At 32.7% G+C, this 22420-nt stretch overlaps 1 protein-coding gene across 5 annotated transcripts in view; it reads left to right on the forward strand.

Moving 5' to 3' along the window:
* The window catches only part of LOC132760554 (fatty-acid amide hydrolase 1-like), a 74003-nt gene that overhangs the window by 18347 nt on the left and 33236 nt on the right, over positions 1 to 22420 (forward strand). For 2 of the 5 annotated variants that reach the window (XM_060752549.1, XM_060752550.1), the window contains exons 2-5: positions 8582 to 8725; positions 15536 to 15731; positions 15958 to 16071; positions 19265 to 19321. In XM_060752549.1, the coding sequence (XP_060608532.1) occupies positions 15543 to 15731; positions 15958 to 16071; positions 19265 to 19321 (360 nt within the window). In that variant the 5' untranslated portion in view covers positions 8582 to 8725; positions 15536 to 15542. Of the gene's footprint in view, positions 1 to 8346; positions 8560 to 8581; positions 8726 to 15535; positions 15732 to 15957; positions 16072 to 19264; positions 19322 to 22420 lie in introns of those variants that run through there. The other 3 variants (XM_060752548.1, XM_060752547.1, XM_060752551.1) reach the window with 3 other exon arrangements.

Here is a 22420-nt window from a genome sequence, read left to right on the forward strand (position 1 = left end):
GTTGATATAAACCATTAATAGTCCTTATTATTTTTTAAAGACAAATAATGGTAAATTGTCGCTTTCATCAGAGACATGGATCGTGCTTGCGTGATAACTAAGGAAAACTAACTTATTAGTACACACTAGGAGACACCCTTAAAGTGAACAGTTAAATGACAGAAATTTGTGGTCAAATATGTTTTAACAAGGAAATATTTATTTCAGAGAAAGACGCAAAGATCAGTTTTCAATCAAATGAATCATTTTACAACACTTGAAAAAATACTGCAGAAAAAATGTTGTTGTTTTTATGTTTTGTTTTCAACAAAAGTGTGTGTGTTTTAAGTTTATTTATACTCGGGGCCGGAATAACCATATGTCCGAGATTAAATCATCGGGGACGTCTTTTTCAAGCCGAATCTTTCTGGTAGCCCATTCTTCGTTCGTTGCAGGTAAAGGAGACGACAATACTGTCAAGGCATCAACTTCCTGACTGACGACAACTAAAACGGCATTCATTAGCGCCAAACCTCCAGAGAAAGTCACGACAGGTCAACCAATCACCACTGGTACTTGAGATGACTTGACTTTGACCTGCCGTGTGCCTTCTCCTCGACGTGCACGCCTCGATCTGGAGGGATTTGGAGAAGTTTCAACAAAAACTTCCAAAACACGCTATTTATAACACCATTCATATATATATAGCACTGAGGCTTCGATGTTCTCATCTATTTGCGGGAAATGGTCGACAGGGAAAACCCTACGTAATAACCGCACACCCTGTTAACAATAGATTTTCCGCTGTTATATTTCAAGCTAGTGAGGTTTAAAAATACATGTAGAATCTATTTATTAACTACCATAAGTTGGTAAAAAAAAAGATATAACTTCCTGATCAATTTTCACTTAGGTTGATTCAATTTTGAATAAGCTTTGCAGATATGTATTTTTTCAAGAAATATTTAGTTTTAATAAATAGCCGAAGCCGTCAAAGTCAGCGACGAGTAATGAAATGGAAATAATTTTCTGAAACGTGATTTTATTCGAGATTTGCTTCGGGAGAATACAACTTTCTGTCCGTAGAGAATGAATATTAATACTCATCACAAGACAGTATCTTATTGATCTCAATTATGGTACATGTAAATATGTATAATTTTTATGTTCGATAAAAATGTTGCATAACTTGCAGTTGTTATTATCATTCAATGATAATAAAATGACATAAAGTATTTATGATGAACAGTCCTAGAATATTTTGATAAGGAACAGTCAGTTCTAAAATGTTATTGTTATCTTATAATGAACAGTCGTCATACTTTCTGGTATGCCATTTATTATTGACAGTTTAGGTATTTTAAAATTTGCAGGATTAGCAGTCCGAATGTAGACCTCAATGAAATGTTCTGGGATATTAACAAAATGAATAGTCAACCATATCAACCATATATATGAATGGTTGAACACAACAGTAAGGATAAATGACACAATGTGCATATTTTCTTATTTTGGTAATAATTGAAATTACAGCACATTGTAAGCAAAAAGAAAAGAAACTATAAGTCTGAAACATTCTTTTCATAGCCTCCCCATCAGTACATTCAGTGCTTTGATTATAAACAAACTGAATATATGTATTATGGTGCTGAAAAAAGATGATAGAAGACTATGCTTCCGTAACAAATTGCCTTTGACTATTTGATAACTGTGCACTTCTTTTTCATCGAAATATGTGTTCCATGTTTGAAACCAATCATTCATTTCAAATTGTTAAATAACTATATGGATAAAGTACATATATGACATCAGATTATGATCTCACAATGAGTAACTATGTTCTGTAACAAATGTTTTAAATAGGTAAAAAAAATAAATAGCACCACTTGCTACTTTTGACTCTGTGGTTTGCTGAAAATAAAGGTTGCAATCGATTTTTATCGGTAAAATTGCTCATATAAGTAACATAATTGTGAAAATATCGTTATCAAATCAAAAACAGTTTTGTTACGGAAAATAGTCGTTATGGAAACATAGTGAAATTTGAGTTCTACGGGTCAAAGTTATCAAATTTTTGTGCAAACGACATCTCATTTTTGTGTTTTTTATTTATAGAAATACAAAACAATATTTCAAAATTTTATTTGATTGGTATAATGTATATTTAAAAGTATACGCCCGTTACGGAGGCATATAGCATTTTAAACGCGACATTTCAATTATTGACAATAAAACGGTTTGTGTTAAAATGTATCATCGAAGGAGTCTAATTTATCAATTTTATTCTAAATATAGTCTTTTGATATTGTTTTGAGTACAAATTTAAAAGATTATAACACATCTTAAGATCGTTGCATTTCGGCGACGGCAGCATTAAAAGAAAATCATGGAAAATAAGGGTCTCTTTCTCGAACTTCTTATCTAATTCTGAATTTATAATCAATACTGTATTGAAATGGATTATTTTTAACCAATCTTAAACTTTAATTGGTCAATTAGCGACAGCGATTTTTTGCAGTTACTATAGATTTTCAGTTTAACACTAACGAAAAACGAGGAGCATCCACGCTACAAAATTTAAGTTAAGCTGCTGAGAACATCCCAGTGTAGGCCCCCTACTTATTTAAATGTTTGTCACAAATGATTAAGCTGGTCTGTACATTTTATAGTCCAACTAATTCATGTAATTGTACTGCGCGACGAGATATTGTGCTATTTTCGTGTCTGGGCAATATCTCGCTTCTACTTTTTAAAGCGGAATTCTGTCCCAGAACGAAAATATCTCAGAATCAAGCTTTGGCACGTCAATATATTTTGACTATACATTTTACTACGATTTTAAAATTAAAAAAAAAAACAGGAATTATTAAAAAGTGCTTCAATTATACAGGGTGTTCACTAGCCATGAAAACCCGAGGGTCATTTTGACTAAGTTTTACCAACAACAAGGCCAAATCCCGATGATGTTAACAAAATTTGACCCTCCAGTTAAATTCCAGACTGTCAAATCATGCCTTTTGGGAATTTGAAGGGTCAAACAGTCATTTCAAGGGTCAAACGGACACACTGGTAATCGATTTATACACAGACGCTTGGGGTCAGATCCTGCCCCCCCCCCCACTCCCAACGTGATACGCCCCTGTTAAGACTCTACCAAAACTATTTTAATATTTGAACACGAATGGGACATATATTACAACGATAAAAATGGTTTTCAAACAATTTTTACATATGTGAAAAAGTACCGTATAATAAAGTACTTGATGGTATACGGTATTTTTTCATATATGTAAAAATTGTTTGAAAACCATTTTTATCGTTGTAATATATGTCCCATTCGTGTTTAAATATTAAAATAGTTTTGGTAGAGTGTTTACAGGGGCGTAACACGTTGGAGGCAGGATCTGACCCCCAGCGTCCGTGGATTTATAGATCGATATATACTTATACCTATATGACCATCAAGTACTTTATTATACGGTATTTTTTCACATAGGTAGCACTCCACACTAAATTTCAAGTTTCTGCCGTCAATGTCCTACAAGCAATATGTCTGATAAATCTGATCCCAAACTACACAACCTGGAAAAAGAAAACACATTTTGTTAAGAACATATATGTCATACCATTGCAAATCTGTAATGAAATCATCCCATGTACAACAGTCAGGCAGTTAAAAAAAATCCAATTCATTCCGTAAAAGCCAAAAATCTATAGTGGTCCGAGACCCAAAACAACATTTTTCGTCCCTCCGGCAAAAAATACCTGCAAATATACGGTCTACAAAAACTCTGTCACTGCTTTAGCAACTCCCTATGCATGCAAAATATCACAAAGAAATAGGTGCTTGGCCTTGTAGATTTTTTGCTATTGCTGAAAGTTTGTACCCCCCTGTAAAATTACTTGTTTTCACCGAGCATGCTGTTTAAAAGCAATGTTTACAAACAATGGCGACCTTGACATCAATTATTATCAGCATGTGATTTCTAACCATGTTTTCGAATTTGCCAATGATCGTATTACATGTCACAAAAACAAATTTCATGCTGAAAATGCATTTTAAAGACAACCAGTCATTTAAATCCACAGTAGTCACTATATCCATGAAATCCTCCTGGCCATTCGAAGCTGCGGCTTCATTTAGTGTGGTGTGCTGCCTTAAGGCAAACTCCTCACAGCGGTTACGTCACGCTTTGCTACTTTAACCACTGCCACCACTGAAATCACGTGATGATAGTTGTATCATGTGACAAAAACATGGCGGCCAGTTTCAGAACGCCAGGGATCCCATATCAAACTGGCAGATTTATAATTACACCCTTACCAGACAAAATATGTTCAAGAAACACAATTTGTTATCACTTTAAAACAAGTGCCGGATCAAATCTTTTTGTGCAATCGTTCAATAACTGTTTATATTCTACCATTGTTTACTATGCATACGGTGTCACAGTGAAAATATCTTTCGTTATGTTTACAAAATAATTTTTATACGTATATTTTTTTACTTTCTTGTACATTAAGCATAACTATTTAACGAAAGAAATCTAAAATGATATAAAGTATTATATTTTAAAATTAAAAGTGAAAAAAATATATCCGGCTATATTCGGCCGAATTTACTTGTGGTGGCAGTGGTTACTGTACAGATCAGGGGAAGTAACCGCTGCGAGGAGTTTGGCCTTAAGGAGCACCTTAACATTGATTGCTGAACTTTATACAGACTTTTTCTGCAAATTTATGCATATTTCAATAAATAAAATGATTTAATTTTGCTAGGAATTGTTTGCTTTTCTTTATATGTGCCTTTAATGAACTATACCGTTTGCCCCATTTTCAGCGCTCGGCACGCTGTTTTTGGTAATAGGACATTTCGGACCATGGACGTTTCGGACCAGACATTTCGGACCAGATTTTGGGACACTTCGGACCATATTTAGGGACATTTCGGACCAGATTTTTGGACATTTCGGACCATGTGTTGGACATTTCGGATCATGCGTCAGACACTTCGGACCATTGTTTTGGACATTTCGGACCATGTGTTGGACATTTGGGATCATGTGTTAGACACTTTGGACCATTATTTTGGACGTTTCGGACCAGAATAGATATTTTTTATATGTTATGCATCAATTATTCTATAAACTAAAGTGTAACTTTAGAATATATGAGACACCATCGAACGATTTTACACCTATCCCGATTTAGATTAAATATATTTTGGACTATAAATGAAGAAAATTTAAAAAAACACAAACAAACAACGTTTTAATGACACGTTTGCAAAAAAAAATATTATAAAGTATATACAAAAAGACATTTTTATATTGCAGTCTGGACATCAATTTTTTTTACAATTATAATATTAGTTTGTTTATTGTTAATTAAAACTGTAATTTAATCGCATCAAATCCAATCAATTTAAATATTTGTTGTCAAATTAGGTGAAAATTGCATACATATGCTTCTTTAATTGAGTGAAACGTAACTTAAACGAGTTCTATTCAGCAATTGAAACGTGTGAAAAACTGCATTGACAAGGATGTCGTTGTTCTTTAATACCTGCTAGAACACGATTTGATTTGGTTAAAATTGACTTTAAATAGGTATATTCTGCGTGTACACGTATGTGTGTGTACTTATTGAACATATTATCAAATAGTTGATGAAACAGGTACGTATATCAATTTCAATTCTTTTAGATAAATTAAACATAGAGTATCATTATCTCTATATTTTGTATGAAGGACATTCGCATAAATATATCCTACGCTTACCAATATAGTTCTAAAGGTATTCTATTATTGTTTTGTTTTTTTCAATTCAATATTAAAAAATTGTCAATTGGTAATATAAGCTTGTCAGAAAATGTGAAAATCTCGTCGGACAGGTCATTATACTGCATGCATTTTGAATATCATAAAATATAACAATGTCAAATATTTGTTGCATTTATTATTAGAAAATATATTAAATACATCCTGAAATAACAAATAATTACATATAAAAAGGAATATATGTGCTGGTCCGAAGTGTCTCCATCATGGTCCGAAATGACCATCACATGGTCCGAAATGTCCCAAAATCTGGTCCGAAATGACCAAAAAATCTGGTCCGAAGTGTCTGGTCCGAAACGTCCGTGGTCCGAAATGTCCGTAATTCCTGAGAACATCCCAGTGTAGGCCCCCTACTTATTTAAATGTTTGTCACAAATGATTAAGCTGGTCTGTACATTTTATAGTCCAACTAATTCATGTAATTGTACTGCGAGACGAGATATTGTGCTATTTTCGTGTCTGGGCAATATCTCGCTTCTACTTTTTAAAGCGGAATTCTGTCCCAGAACGAAAATATCTCAGAATCAAGCTTTGGCACGTCAATATATTTTGACTATACATTTTACTACGATTTTAAAATTAAAAAAAAAACAGGAATTATTAAAAAGTGCTTCAATTATACAGGGTGTTCACTAGCCATGAAAACCCGAGGGTCATTTTGACTAAGTTTTACCAACAACAAGGCCAAATCCCGATGATGTTAACAAAATTTGACCCTCCAGTTAAATTCCAGACTGTCAAATCATGCCTTTTGGGAATTTGAAGGGTCAAACAGTCATTTCAAGGGTCAAACGGACACACTGGTAATCGATTTATACACAGACGCTTGGGGTCAGATCCTGCCCCCCCCCACTCCCAACGTGATACGCCCCTGTTAAGACTCTACCAAAACTATTTTAATATTTGAACACGAATGGGACATATATTACAACGATAAAAATGGTTTTCAAACAATTTTTACATAATGTGAAAAAATACCGTATAATAAAGTACTTGATGGTATACGGTATTTTTTCATATATGTAAAAATTGTTTGAAAACCATTTTTATCGTTGTAATATATGTCCCATTCGTGTTTAAATATTAAAATAGTTTTGGTAGAGTGTTTACAGGGGCGTAACACGTTGGGGGCAGGATCTGACCCCCAGCGTCCGTGGATTTATAGATCGATATATACTTATACATAGGCCTATATGACCATCAAGTACTTTATTAAACGGTATTTTTTCACATATGGCCCCAAGTCAACCCGGCCTCAAGTCAACCCGGCCCCAGATTGGTCAACCCGGCCCCAAACCAATGTTATTTCCAGTCAACGCGGCCCCATTCTTTTTTGCTTTAAAATATAAACAATTATCAAGAAATAAACAAAAATTAACAACAAAAACAAAAGTTTATCGATGATATCTTTTATTATTTATTTTATATAAAAACTACCAATATTAACAAACAAGCAACAGTACATGCATAGTTTACTGTTTTTACCGTCGCGAAAATAAGGTGACGTCTGTCTTCAACCTTAACCTCTCTACGATAGAAGTATTAAGAAAAAACTAAACTTTTTTATTGACAAATCATGGAAAAGAAACCTTAATGTGTTAAAATCATTACAGTAACTATGTTATTGTATGTTATTGTATGTTAAAAATATGAAATGACCAAAAGCACACTAAAGTGTTTCCTTTAACAGTTTTTAAGTAAGATTGATTATAGAGATGCTGCCATCTACCACAGGTATCGCAGGTCACTGCCTCCTGTCTGTCACGCTCAATATATCCACAATCAATACAGTTATCAGTCATAATAACATAAAATGATTTAACACAAAACCCTATCAATTTTTCAAACACTTATTGATATTCCAATACTTTTTACACGGTAAATATTCTTTGAAAATAAGTTAATAAAATACGAAACAAATATTAATTATACTGATGATCGTATTCAATAAAAACATTCAAATGAACTGAAAAAATAATTATTGTAAACTTAATTTATACAAACTTTTTAACTCGAAATTCTATGTATTTCTTTCTAATTATCGCATTAACACTTATGAAACCATCTTTAATTTAAATCGAATTTAAAGGATTTGTTTTCACATTTTTGTTAATTGATTGCATTAAACTGTTTGATTATCACATCTGAAATAATGTTGAGTTACATATAATTGTTGTATTGATGTTATATAATTATTCATTATCACTATTGCGTATTAAAGTCTTAATCGGCGCAATTAAATTTACCGACACTTTTATGCCAGTTCGCGTTTTTTTACTATTGTTCTATAGTTAATAATTTTATTCCATCGCACAACAAAATGACCTGAATAGTTTTCTTTGAAAAATACATATTTTGGGGCCGGAATGACCGATTTTGGGGCCGCACTGACCAATTATGGGGCCGCATTGACCAAATCAAAATACTGTAGGGCCGGATTGACCAATTTTGGGGCCGGGTTGACCAATTTTGAGGCCGGGTTGACTTGGGGCCGGGTTAACTTGGGGCCGGATTGACTGTAATTCTCTCCAATAACAGCCGATGCAGTTCCGATTGAACAATGCCACGTGGTTTCAAAATTTAATTGACATCCAAAAGAAAAATAATGTCTGTTTCGGTATTCTTATGATTTGAAGTATGTCTAACAACAATTTGTAGTCTAATATGTCTAACAACAATTTGTAATTTAAATATGTCCACTGATGTGCAGTTTTAAACAAATCCGATTATATGTCAACAGGTTTGTTTTTTTTTACTTTCAGTTTCTATAGTTGATAAACAAGGGCCGAAAAGTTGCGATTGTCTTAACTCAGCCCTGTCAGATTTTCGGCGCGATCTTTGGGTAACCCGATCTCCCGGCTCAATGCATCAACAACTCATAGAACCTAGATCATAACATATGAAAGGTATAATCCAACTACTGAGTATTGCATTTCTGTAAACCTTTAATTCAAATTATAATAATGCTTCAATATAATCCGGCACAAAATAAACAAAATTATAAATTATATTTTAAAACTTGACTCACTTCGGCCACGGACGTTTAGACCCTTAATTATGTCGTATTTTACAGAGTTATTGTCTTTGTGAATTTGTTTTTTTCTTGATATTATAAATAATTTATTTATATAGTTAAAATGATAATTATAATACTTCGAAAAATCATGGAAGTGACTAGGTGTACAGCTAGCCCAAATGGTGATCTTTAGGGCTTTTTATATAAACGATGGTGGGTATAGATGGATACCGAAAATAAGCTATTTTCGCGAAAATAAGATCGCGGCTACGAAAATAAGATTTATATTTGAAATAGTGCATTTATCTGTTTGAATAATTATGTAAGTAATATACTTATGCATTAATTCATTGAATGATTTTACAGCAAATTAAAATTTCAGAACAAAAAAAAAATTAATAAGTGAAGTTTGAGCCGAAAATACTCTCACGAAAATAGATCAAATTGCCGTGCTAAGCGAAAATAAGATCTGTATGAACATAATGTCTGTTTTCGAATAAGATTTATACGAAAATAAGATCTGTACGAAAATAAGATCTGTACGAAAATAATGTCTGTATATGAATAAGATTTATACGAAAATAATATTTATATGATAATAATATCTGGATCAGAATGATATGAAAAACAACTCTATATGAAAATGACTGTCTTTATAAAATAAAATCTTTACCGAAAATAAGATCTGTGTAAAAATATATCTGTATGATAACAAAATCTGTAAAAAATAAGATATCTATATTTTTGATATGATTGGTGACTATGATAAACACCTTTAATGATGGGCTTTAATAAGTGTGTGTCAATTACGATAAGTGCGAAAATCCAGTTATCCGATCATCGTATTAGCGCGTTGATTGCTGCCGACATCCATGTGCACGTTGTATATTTTTTTCCTTCTCTCAAATAGAAAGGTCTTGTCCGTGCATTACCTTATTAAAGCACTAAAGCAATAAAGTTATATACTGATCTTTTACTAAATGTAGATATTATTTTTATATTACAGGTATTTCAAATTATCTTTTATTTTGGTATAGATCATTTCCATATTGATATTTTATTTTCATATAGCTAGACATCTTAATTATTGTTTACAGATTTTGATCTTTTTTTCGTATCATTCTGAGACAGATATTGTGTTCATACAAATACATTTGTATCATTTTCGTATTTCATATTCACAGACCATATAAAAATATTTGTAAAAATCTTACTTGAAAAAATCATTTTCCTACAGATTTTATGTTTGCAGAGATCTTATTTTCGTGCAGATATATCAATTCATACAGTAATTTTTTTACAGATCTTATTTTCGTATAGATCACATTTTCAATAGGATCTAATTTTCGTACATATAGTATTTTCATGCAGGTATTTTTTAACATAGCTCATTTTCGTATATTTTTCTTATTTTGGCAAAAATCATATTTTCAATTAGATCTTGTTTTCTTACAAATATCAATTCATACAGGTTTTAATTGGTTTTACAGATCTTATTTTTGTATAGATCATCATGATTTTCAATTGGATCTTATTTTCGTGCAAGTATAAGTATTTTCATACATATATTATTTTCATACAGGTATTATTTACTAAGAGGTCTTATTTTCGTATAACCTTATTTTCGTATGTACATAATTTTCATACTTACAGATCTTATTTTCGTAGAGTACACTATAGCCTAGATTTTATTTTCGAACATATTCTATATACTTATTCTTGTAGTAGTTGTTTCTGTTGTTTTTTTTTCGCACTAGCTAATTCTTGCTTTTATTTTGATGCTTTTTCACTCCACTACCTTTATTTGTTTTATAAGAGAAGATTTACTTTTGCAATTAATACAATTTTATTTTATAAGTTATGATCTTATTTTCGTAGTCGCCATCTTGGGTTATTTTCGTATGCCTTCTTTCTATACTATTTGGGATATTTACCATATTTACCGAACAAACGTTTAATATTTCATTACAAAACATTTCATTCTTTATAATTTCATTCATACAAATCATTTAATAACAACAAAAAAGCATTTTTAATACATTATATTAAAAATAAATCTTATTTTCGTAGACCCGAAATTATTTTCGCTCACACGGCGATTTGAGCTATTTTCGTACGTATGTATTTTCGGCTCAAACTGCACTTTTTTAGATATTTTTTTGGTTCTGAAATTTTAATTTGCTCTATAAAATCATCCAAAGAATGCATAAATATATAACTTACATAAATATTTAAACAGATAAATGCACTATTTCAAAAATAAATCTTATTTTCGTAGCGCGATCTTATTTTCGCGAAAATAGCTTATTTTCGGTATCCATCTATACTTCATAGATAAGACAGACATTTATGAAATTTCAGATTATAAAATTGGTCTGTCATGCCGTTGAAATATTGAGACTAACTGTACAGCTAGCCCAATTTTCTAGCAGTACATGAGCCAGGACACACTGTATTGTCTGGTCATACGGCACTTTTCAATAATAATGATCGACGATCTAACTTAAACTATTTATTATTAAATCATAAATACAACTTTGCATACAAATATACAATGTACTTTGTATCATGCATCTGCCATCACAGTGTTTTTTCACTTTTGGGGGAAGGGGGCCGGTGCCCTTGGGAGGGGGGGGGGGGGAAATGCAATAGGAGGGAATTTATTTACTTTATATTGTTTTTCTTTTCGGTAGAAAAAGGGGGGCAACTTTTGCAACACAAGGTTAAAATACATTGCTTTTTCTTTAATATGCAGATCTTAATTATTGACGCGTCGAATGTTAAACTTGTTGGGAGCGGGAGTAGCTCCCCTTACCTACCCGAGGAACAATTTGAAAACAACTTTGCTGAACAGGAAGTCTTAGTCTTACTGTTATAAAATAAAACATATTTTGGCAGTTAGTTTGCAGGCGAATTTGGGCTACTGTATAGGGGAAATTTCGGCTTTGAGGAGGGAAAAATACATACTATTTTGAGGGGGGAATGGGGCCCAAAAAAATCACTGTTAGGCCATCCTTAAAAAAATGTTCGTTTGCAGTAACGCGACCGACTCACAAAATTTGCCCCTACTCAAAAAATTTTGTCATGGTCTGGTTAAATTTTTTTTTTTGAATCAGAAAATTATGCCTTGTGCTTTGTTTTCGTTCTTTTAAAGGTTAATGGAAGAAATTAAATGTAGGTCTTATTAAATTAGTATTCAGTTATCAATTTATTAATTGTTACCAGATTATCAAGGCATATATTGTCCAGCATTTTGACATTCAATGTTTATTTGGGAGTACAGTTCAAAAAAAAAAAAAAAATCGACCTACATGTACCTACCCACCTTGAAAATTCTGGGTCGGGTTACTGCAAACAAACATTTTTTTAAGGATGGCCTTATATTCAGCAAATAAATAAAAAATTTACAAGTTATATTTGTTGCATGTTCTGTAAAAGTCATATATATCCATGGTGAACAGAAGATACCGAAAAGATGACTTGTTATTTTTTAAATTTTTGCTGTTTTTTTTAAATTACTTGATCATTTCATTTACAATGTTTAAATAATAATGCATGCACAAACTAGTTAAATTTGTCCCTTAAAGAAAAAAGACATATTCAATTTAGCCCATAGATAAGGAGGAGTTTGAACTATACAAAACAACACAGAACAATTAAAAGAATTGAATTGAAAAAAAAACCTTAAATTTTCTTTCAAAATACCTTTCATTTTCAATCAAGGGTCATGATAAGTGACATATAAAAGAACAACGATCAAATAATTTAAAATAAGATATTTGAAAATAATACAGCTTGATTTGTATTAGCAACAACAATCAACTGAAAAATTAATTGATAACCTGAATTTTACTTACAAGACCTTAGTTGCATACTTTCATGAAAATTTTGAAAATATATTTAAAAGTAATTTGAACAAAGAAAGTAATCTATACACTATTTCGCCAGATTTCTACTAACATATACACCATATTTGACAAACACAATAAGGGCTATTTTTTCATATTTTGAACTTGTTTGGGAGGTAATTAATTTCTGTGGATTGTACATGTATACATCAGGAGGCATGCAGCTTTTATGAAACATCATTGAAAGTCATCATAACATACAATGTACATAATGATTACTGGCAACTGTGATAACTATTATGATCCAGAATTACCTGCGATTTGTCTGTAAGTCTGAGAATTTATTTTCATGCTGTCGTTATTAAATGTAAACATGTGTTAAGTTGAATATTTGATTTATTTAATTGTAAAAGATAAAAGATCTTTGATTAAATAATGTTCAGTACTATCCACCATTTATAACCATGGTAACTCCACAGTTGTGCAGGTCATAAAAAAGGACACACATTGAAATCAGAATGATAATATATCAAAGTGCCTGATAAACATGGATCTTGTCAAAAATGCACATTAACTTGATGTAAAGAATGAAAATGTCTTGCTTAGATTTTATGTCATTTGAAAGTTTGATTCTTGTGTAACCAGTTTTCATTGGTTTGTAATATACATATTATTGGAAAACATCCATATCATGTCAGGAAAACAGCACTTATAAACATTTTGTCAACAGTTCATTTTACTTACTATATTTGTTTGTAAACATTCCATGTTCAACATATATAATATTATTATAGTTACGCAAAGAAAAGTTTTCAAGTGGCACAAATGTTTTTCTGGCCATGTTGAAGATGGTGCAAAATTTTAGCTGGTTCACATCAGATGAATTACATTTAAACATCCTCTTATACTGAGGCACTTGAAAAAGACAAAATTAATACGCTTCTGTGTGTAGCATGGCTGAAATACTTGTGGCATTTTTTTTTACAAAATCTAAACTGAATATGTGTATACATTGAATTATACATGCATCTTAGTTTCAGATTTTATTCATCTAAACATAATTCTTAAATGAAAAAAAATTTGGTAGAATCTTTGTCGCAGGAAAGATTTGTGATTTACATGCTTGCAAATCTAGGAATAGGTAGCTAAGGTAAACAATGAAAATTATTATACCCCCGCACAACAAAGTTGTAAGGGGGGTATACTGGAATCAGCTTGTCCGTCCATCCGTCCGGCTGTCTGGCCGTCCATCGGTTTTTCTTGTCCGCCCAATAACTTAGATTCCTTTGACCCTTCATATTTGGCATTGAGGTTAGTCATGATTAGTAGATGACCCCTATTGATTTTGAGGTCACCAGGTCAAAGGTCAAGGTCACAGGGGCCTTGACTTCAAAAAGCTTGTCCGCCCTTTAACTTGAGATTCCTTTGACCCACAGTCTTCATATTTGGCATGGAGGCTAGTCATGATAAGTAGATGACCCCTATTGACTTTGGGGTCACCAGGTCAAAGGTCAAGGTCATAGGGGCCTTGACTTCAAAAAGGTTGTCCGCCCAATAACTTAAGATTCCTTTGACCCACAGTCTTCATATTTGGCATGGAGGTTAGTCATGATTAGTAGATGACACCTATTGACTTTGAGGTCACCAGCTCAAAGGTCAAGGTCACAGGGGCCTTGACTTCAAAAAGCTTGTCCGCCCAATAACATAAGATTCCTTTGACCCACACTCTTCATATTTGGAATGGAGGTTAGTCATGATTAGTAGATGACCCCTATTGATTTTGAGGTCACCAGGTCAAAGGTCAAGGTCACAGGGACTTTGACTTCAAAAAGTTTGTCTGCCCAATAACTTAAGATTCCTTTGACCCACAGTCTTCATATTTGGCATGGATGTTGATCATGATTAGTAGATGACCCCTTTTGATTTTGAGGTCACTGGATCAAAGGTCAAGGTCATAGGGACTTTGACTTCAAAAAGTTTGTCCACCCATTAACTTACGATTCCTTTGACCTACAGTCTTCATATTTGGCATGGATGTTGATCATGACTATCAGGTGACCCCTATTTATTTTGAGGTCACTGGGTCAAAGGTCAAGGTCACAGGGAGCTTGACAAAAAAAACACTTTTCTTCTCAATTGCTAAAGAATGTCCTGTCCGCAATGTATTGATTTTGACATTTTCACATTTGAAGCATGTAGAATACATAACTTAGCAATGCACTGGCTTAGTAACCTCAGATTTGGCAGGGAGGTTGTTCTTGAGCTCTAAATGGCCACTGTTGATTTTGACAAAATGGCATTATGCAAAATGGTATGCGGGGGTATTCACGCCATGATAGTGGCAGTTCTAGTTAATTTTATATTTGTGCATGATTTTGTTTTTTCCAACATCAAATTTTATCATGATGATGCTATTATTTGAATGAATAAATGATAAAGAATATCTTAATAATATTTTGCCCACAATCAAACAATAAGTGTCGAGTGATAGGTTTGAGTTGTAACAAATGGAGAGCTACATAACAGTGATTTTTCTCGCTTCATTGAGATTTTGATTTTGGGAAAAATCGCTAAAACTGCTAATTTGGGAAGAAAAAAGCAGGTTTAAGTTCAGATTTTTGGGATACTGCATGATTTTAAAGAAAATTTCAATTGGGAAGAGGCCCTTTTTTCGGAGTCTGTTATATAAGTATGAAAATCACTGTATAATGACTCCTGGTGATATGAGACAATTTAGTCGGTGGGTTCATAAGCAACAAACTTGTATTGTGCACAGATACATTTTAAGTGCGTATTTGTTGTTTCTGCGGATGACATCACTACATTATTTTGTATTTATTATTTTATTTTAGATATAAGATGTATAATCTGATAGAAGACAGTGCCTCATTACAGAAAGCTGTAGTTACCGTGCTTGTGTCATTTTCTGGTTTGTGGATCATCCATACATGCTGGAAAAATAGGAATATCAGGGAAAAGATTAGAAATAAACAAAGAGAATGCAGAGATTCTCTAAACAAATTGGAAGGATATATTAAGGAAAATGGAGTAAGAATTTTACCTGAAATTAAAGTTTATACTTACATGTATCCTCAGATTTTTATGAGGATGATCCAAAATTATGTAGACCTTTGCTGTTGCCAAGATACAGGTGGTTTAGATTTAAAAAAAAACCACTCAGTGCAACATTCTGTCTGAACAAAACCATCCAGTCCAACAGAAACAAGTGTTAATTTAACATGAGTATAAAATGTCTAGTTTTTATTTTACACAGTTGACTAAGCGGAGACAAGAAGACATATTGAAACTGAAGTTTACTGAACTTCTCTCTAAACTACAAAGAGGTCAGCTCACATCATCTGATACATTAAAAGCTTACCAAGCAAAGGTATTATATTGTTATATTGTTATAATTATATGCATGGAGAATAATCTTCAATTATGCTGAATATATAAAATGTGTAAGAGAAAAAGAGTATTTCAGAAATAATCACAAGCTTTATTTTTATAGCACTTTCAATGCTTATGAATATATAATATATGTGTGATTTTTGGTAGTCCAGTTATGTATGTACATGCATATAGCCTTTATACTGTGTGTAGGCCTATTGAAAGATATTGTAATCACAATTAGATATAATAAATGAGATAGCTGAAAGATAAAAATATCTGTTTACTATCTATATTTTCATTATAGATGATATATTTCATACCAAAGACCCAGTTATCTCCCATATGATACAATGAACTTTTGGCTCACAGTAAAAGGCAATTATTCTTTTTACATGAATAGTTAAATAATGTTACCTCAATATTTCTTGCACACTTGTCATTTTTACCTGGACTATTCAAAGAATAAAGAGAGCTATTGTGCTCATCCAGGCTTCGACATTGATGTGTGTATCACTTTTTGGATAAGGTTTTGCGTGCAAGTTGGAACCTCCAAAACTACTAAATGGAATGAGTTGTTACTTCACATACTTATCTAATATAACATTTAACCATTATACAATAGAGGGTCCAAAGCCCATAACACTTATGAAGATTTTAACAGTATTATGGCCTGTTTCGAACTTCTACATTACTTAGGCTGTTAATTCTACATTAAGCAGGCTCTAGTTTTACTATCAAGCAGCATGCTGTCCTACAGAAAGCTTTTTCCATATTGATGAAACTATTATTATCAACAAATCTTAGACCGCCTCTGTGGTCGAGGGGTTAGAGTCGATGACTTCTAATCCAGTTACCTCTCTGGCGTGGGTTCGATCCCCGGGAGATGCTTTGGTAGTTTAGTGCGGAGGAAGGTTGTCTAGTACTGGTGTAACTCTCCAGGAACGATGGATAGGAAACTACCCGCCTATATGACTGAAATATTGTTGGAAAAAGGCGTAAAATGAAACAAACAAACAAACAATCAACAAATCTTAAAAAGATATTTTTTTGTTTGAGTGAAATATGGAATATATTTTCACTAAACATGATAAAATGCCACATATTTTCACGAGCTGGGAAGGTGAGCGAAAATCTTAGGCATTCTATCATGTTGAGTAAAAAATATATACCATATTTCACGAAAAAGGAAAAAAACAAACTTTTTATTTAATTTCATTATCAAAGAAAAATGGTTATGAATCCCTTGCTTGCTTTTCAAATGCATTTGTACAGCGCGCAGTAATATATAGATGCGTCTTGTTTTGCCTGTGTTTGCATGCCCTGTTTGGAACTTCATTGTGACATCACATAAACAACTCTTTAAATGTCTGTTCAGTGTTAATGACTGCATTCAAGATATTGGTGTTCGGATTTATTTTCTTAGTTAGACTATTTTCTATCATTGTAGATAGTTTTCAAAACAAAATTCAACAAAAAATTGTTTTTATTTGTCAGATTTTTTAATCAAAATCCTAAAATGAATATGAAATTTGACTCCGCCCACTTACATATTTATATTTCATATTTATTTTTTTACAAATATGACATATATTTGACTGATATATAGCACCATATTTCATGAGTAAATTAAATAAACATGTATATTCATTAGAACTGAGAAACATTCTTGTATGAGTTGGATTATTGTTTATACAATACAGTAGAAACCACCCCAGGATTAAGACCACCCTTTTAAAAAGACTATATTTTAAAAGAATGGAATGAAAAAAAAAAAAACCAGAATATGATTCAGAATTAAGACCACCCTGCTTATCAGTTATCCACTTTTATCCAGGATCACATGTTTATTAGTCCCCTACCGGTTTACCGGAGGGGACTTTAGGTTTACCCTCCGTCCGTCTGTCTGTCTGTCCGTCCGTCAGTCCGTCCGTCCACAAAACTGGATCCCGCGATTACGCAAAAAGTACTGAAAATATTTTAGTGAAACTTGATATATGGATAGATGGCAGTATGAAGATTATGCACGTCTTTTTCTTTTCTTCTTATGTTGAAAATTCTGGTTGCTATAGCAACAAATAGACTGAAAATATGGCAAATTTTACACATAACCTGGATCCCGTGATAACGCAAAAAGTACTGAAAATATTTTTATGAAACTTGATATATGGATAGATGGCAGTATGGAGATTATGCACGTCTTTTTCCTTTCTTCCTATGTTGAAAATTCTGGTTGCTATGGCAACAAATAGACTGAAAATATGGCAAATTTTACACATAACCTGGATCCAGTGATAACGCAAAAAGTACTGAAAATATTTTTATGAAACTTGACATATGGGTAGGTGGCAGTATGGAAATTATGCACATCCTTTTCTTAACTTCCTATGTTGAAAAGTCTGGTTGCTATGGCAACAAATAGACTGAATTTCAAGATTTCTGATTCTAGTTTTTAAGTTTTTTCACTATAAATACTTTATTTCTTAAGGTATTTTCTTCAAACTTTAAATATAAGTTGCTTGTCATCAACCACATCATATGTGACAAGGTTTACAATTCTAGCACAAAATTTATCAGAATTACCTCCCTTGAACATAAATTTTTTATGAAAAAAACATTGTTTTTTTTAATAACTTCTTTTTCTGAATGTATCTACTTCAAACTTCATATAAATGTTTCTTATTATCACTCAACATTTGTGAGTGTTCAATACTGCCAGAAGTATGCCCCTTTTGAACTTAGACTTTTTTTTGAGAAATTGGTAATTTTTACTCCAACTTCTTCAATCATGATAGGATTTTAAAAATGTTATATTTTGATAACAGGGATGTTTAAAAAATAACTTTAGAGTGTCCTTCAGTCCGTCTGTCTGTCTGTACATAAAAACTGTTTCCTGTGATCACTTTTAAAGAACTTTTTCAACAAATTTATTTAAATAGGAACATAAGTGAATGGCCAATGGCCCTTCAGAATGTTGCTTGGGCTCTTACCGGTAGGGGACTTATGGATTGCTTGCAATACTATGATAATTGCTTGTTGTTACTAGTTTTATCTGATTGAATGCTCTTAGGTATGACACTTGATGTAACAAGGTGTCAAAACTGATGCGGTTGGTATATGTATGTAAAACTTTAATTTTGTTTCTTATTTTAGTTATGTTTTAGTAGACAATGAAATTTGTTCTCTTTCAGGCCATTGAAAAGAACAGAGATCTAAACTTCATTGTTGAACCAATTTGGGAAGCCATTGTAAGTGTTTTAATGCTGTTATTTATTTGAGTGAACTTATTTACATACATTAAGTGTCAGACTAGTAATCTAAGGATTGCTGGCTGAGTGGACCCTGTCAGAGGCAATCCTTTGTTTCCTTGAGCTCATTGCTTAGTACTGGTAGGTTCCAGGAATGGATTTGAAAGTTTTTCAATAAGCTTATAGCTTCAAACACAAACTAAAATACATAAGGGCATATATTGCCCCTCCTTTGTGGTGCTCTTGTTTTCCAATTGTTTCGTAAGAATATGCTGGATAATATTCCTATTCATGATAGTGTTATTTTGGTTCTAGAGGTTGAACTGAATAATATTTACAGCAAGTCTACATTATTTTTAGCTCACCTGTCACAAAGTGACAAGGTGAGCTTTTGTGATCGCTTTTCGTCAGTCTTCTGTTCACCGTCCATCCGTAAACTTTTACTTTAAAGGACATCTCATAAACAGCTAAGCCAATCTCATCCAAACTTCGCAGGAACGTTTCTTTGTTAGTCAACTTTAAAAATTGTTCAAAGAATTTAATTCAAAGCATAACTTTGGTTGCCATGGCAACCAAAAAAAACAACCTCTTTTTCAAAAACAAAAAGAGCTAGAGCTTAAATATTTGGCATGAAACATCATCAAATCAGTGTCTACGAAGTTTGTTCAAGTAAATACTCTGTGGTCAAAATTGGCCCCGTCCTGGGAGTCATTGATTTTCCTTATTTGTATATTGTAAAACCTTAAATAATCTTCTTTTTAAAAACCCAAATAGCAAGAGCTTAGATATTAAGCATGAAACCTCTTCTATCTAGTGGTTGTCTACCAAGTTTGTTCAAATAAAAGCCCTAGAGTAAAAATTGGCCCCGCCCCAGGGTGTCATTGTTTTTCCCTTTATGTATATAGTAAAAACTTTAAAAATCTTCTTTTAAAAACCCAAAGAGCTGTAGTTTAGATACTAAGCATGAAATATCTTCTAGTGAGTGTCTACCAAGTTTGTTCAAGCAAAAGCCCTGGGGTCAAAATTGGCCTCCTACATTGGGGGTCTATGTATTTAGTAAAACCTTAAAAAATCTTCGTATAAAAACCCCAAACAGCTAGAGCGTAGATATTTATCATGAAACATTTTGTAATGGGTGTCTGCCAAGTTTGTTCAAACAAAAACCCCTGATTTAAAATTGGCTTTGGTCCAGGGGCCTATATACAGGTGAGTGATTTCAGGGCCATCATGGTTTGTTTATCATATCCCTGGTATGTTGTAGGGTTGAAACAATACAGCAAAAACTATATTGCAATATATTGCCATTTTGCTGAAGCGTATTGCAATATATTGCAATACGTATTGTCGTGTATATGTTTTGATGTAAAGATGGAGTAACATTTATATATTATTATTATATGTATATATTTTTAGTAGAAACTTAATAAAAATGTAAGGAATAAATAGAAAGTAGTGTCACACAATTTGATCAACAAAACTAGTCGCGTGTGACCTTTCACATCTGGGCCGCTTATGTAAATTATGCGGCCGCTTATTGACTTTCAAGTGTACTAGTTGTCGGATACTTTTATCTTACGTTGGCGCAAACAAAATTTGCCAATTAAAGATTTTATGTGAATTTGTACAAAATTAGAAGGCAATTAATTGAAAATGATGATTTTTATAAAATACCGGTTTTCCAAAAATCGTACCGCAGTTCGAAATTTATTTTTTCATATTGCAATATATCGGTATACCGGTAAACCGTTACACCCTTAGTATGTTGTATATGTGTAGACATAACCTCGAACCATTGTTTATGTTTAACCATATAATAATTATATAGCCAAATACTTTTATCTGTTGGTATGTAGTAAAAGTGAAGTGATATACTCTTGCCATTATTTCTGCACTAAATGTGTAGCCATACAATCTAGCCATTGTTTATGTAGTAAATGTGTAGCAATATACCATTCTTATGCTCCCCGAAAAATTTTGGAGGGAGCAAATAGTCGCTGCCTTGTCCGTCCGTCTGTCCATCCGTCTGCTTTTCTTGTCCGGGACATAACTAAAACAACAAGAGGTATCAACATGAAACTTTGTAGGTAGATAGATCTCATTGAGTAGGTGTGCAGTGCACAGGAACCTTAACTCTGCCTTGCCTATATTTTGAATTATTGCCTTTTGTTTGTTTTTACACTTTGAACTTTGTCCGGGACATATCTCTTAAAGTATAAGAGGTATCAACATGAAACTTTGTAGGTAGATTGATCTCATTTAGTAGGTGTGAAGTGCACAAGAACCGTAGCTCTGCCTTGCCTAATTTTTGCCCTTTGTTTATTATTACACTTTGAACTTTGTCCGGGACATAACTCTAAAACTGTATTGACATAACTCTAAAACTGTATTGGACCCAACGTCAAAAATAGTCTGACACTGCCATATATGGTACTGTATTTGACACTTACATGATACGAAAATTTCTATTTGTTTATGTGTATTTGTGCTACAAGATTTGAATGTATTTTAGGGAGAAAATTTATAGGTATGTAATAAATAGCCATATACAAATTCACTAGGCCTTGCTGCATTATGGCAAAATTGAAACAAAAAAAGATCTACTTCTTTCCTACTACTGCAAAATGATTATTATTATATCCCCAAAAACGAAGTTTGGGGGGTATATAGGAGTCACCCGGTGGTCGGTTGGTTGGTCAGTCCAGACGTCCTTTGCATTTTCCTTGTCCGGAGCATAACTTGAAGACTAATGGTTGAAATTCAATACAACTTCATACAGTTGTCAAGGACATTAAAAGGAAATGCAGTGCAAAAGAGCCATAACTCCATTTTGACAAAATACAGAGTTACTGCCCTATGATACTTTTCCTTGTCTGAAGCATAACTTAAAACGTACTGGTTCAAAACAACTTCATACAATGGTCAAGCACAATAATAGGAAGTGCAGTGCACAAGAACTATAACTCCATCTTCTGTATTAATAGAGTTATTGCCCTTTAATCCTTTTCTTTGTCTTTCTGGACTTATTACAGAGTAATTCAATAAAACTTCATCAATGGCCACATTGAAAGGAAATGCAACATACAAGAACCATAACTATCT

This window comes from Ruditapes philippinarum, unplaced genomic scaffold (genome assembly GCF_026571515.1).
Source record: "Ruditapes philippinarum isolate M1 unplaced genomic scaffold, ASM2657151v2 ctg2204_1_1_1_1, whole genome shotgun sequence".
Lineage (NCBI taxonomy): Eukaryota > Metazoa > Mollusca > Bivalvia > Venerida > Veneridae > Ruditapes > Ruditapes philippinarum.